At 40.1% G+C, this 434-nt stretch overlaps 1 protein-coding gene across 1 annotated transcript in view; it reads right to left on the reverse strand.

Moving 5' to 3' along the window:
- The window catches only part of LOC119588474 (peroxidase-like), a 24,052-nt gene that overhangs the window by 8,260 nt on the left and 15,358 nt on the right, over nucleotides 1-434 (reverse strand). The window contains 1 exon segment of the mRNA XM_037937123.1: nucleotides 18-157. Within this exon segment, the coding sequence (XP_037793051.1) occupies nucleotides 18-157 (140 nt within the window).

Raw genomic sequence — 434 nt, forward strand, 5'->3', positions numbered from 1 at the left:
CACCCGCGGGCCCGCACCGAGATCTGGCTGTGACCGAACCGGAAGGCTGCGCCGGCAAAGGCATCACTTATGGCGGCGCTCACGGTCTCGTCATAGATGTTCGTTCTTGCTTTTCCCTTCAGAGGCAATAAGTTGAACTTGCTGGAGAGTTTTTTACCTAAGGAAGTTGTAAAGAAAAAAATGGGGTATATTGTTTTGCTTTTTTTGTGGTTCTTTTTAATGGAATATAGAAAAGAGAAAGAAAGAGGTCTTTCAGAGTTGTTGTTTTTTTTCTGTGATTTACTTCAAAAGCATGAAATTAAACTTCCTGGAAAGATTTCTACCTTAAGGCATTTGTAAATAAAAGAAACAAGGAAGTGATTAGGGGTAATCCTTTTTCTATGGGTCCCTTTCAGAGCTTAAAGTTTTGGATTTATTTCCACCTCAGAAATTTG

Source organism: Penaeus monodon, chromosome 24 (genome assembly GCF_015228065.2).
Source record: "Penaeus monodon isolate SGIC_2016 chromosome 24, NSTDA_Pmon_1, whole genome shotgun sequence".
NCBI lineage: Eukaryota > Metazoa > Arthropoda > Malacostraca > Decapoda > Penaeidae > Penaeus > Penaeus monodon.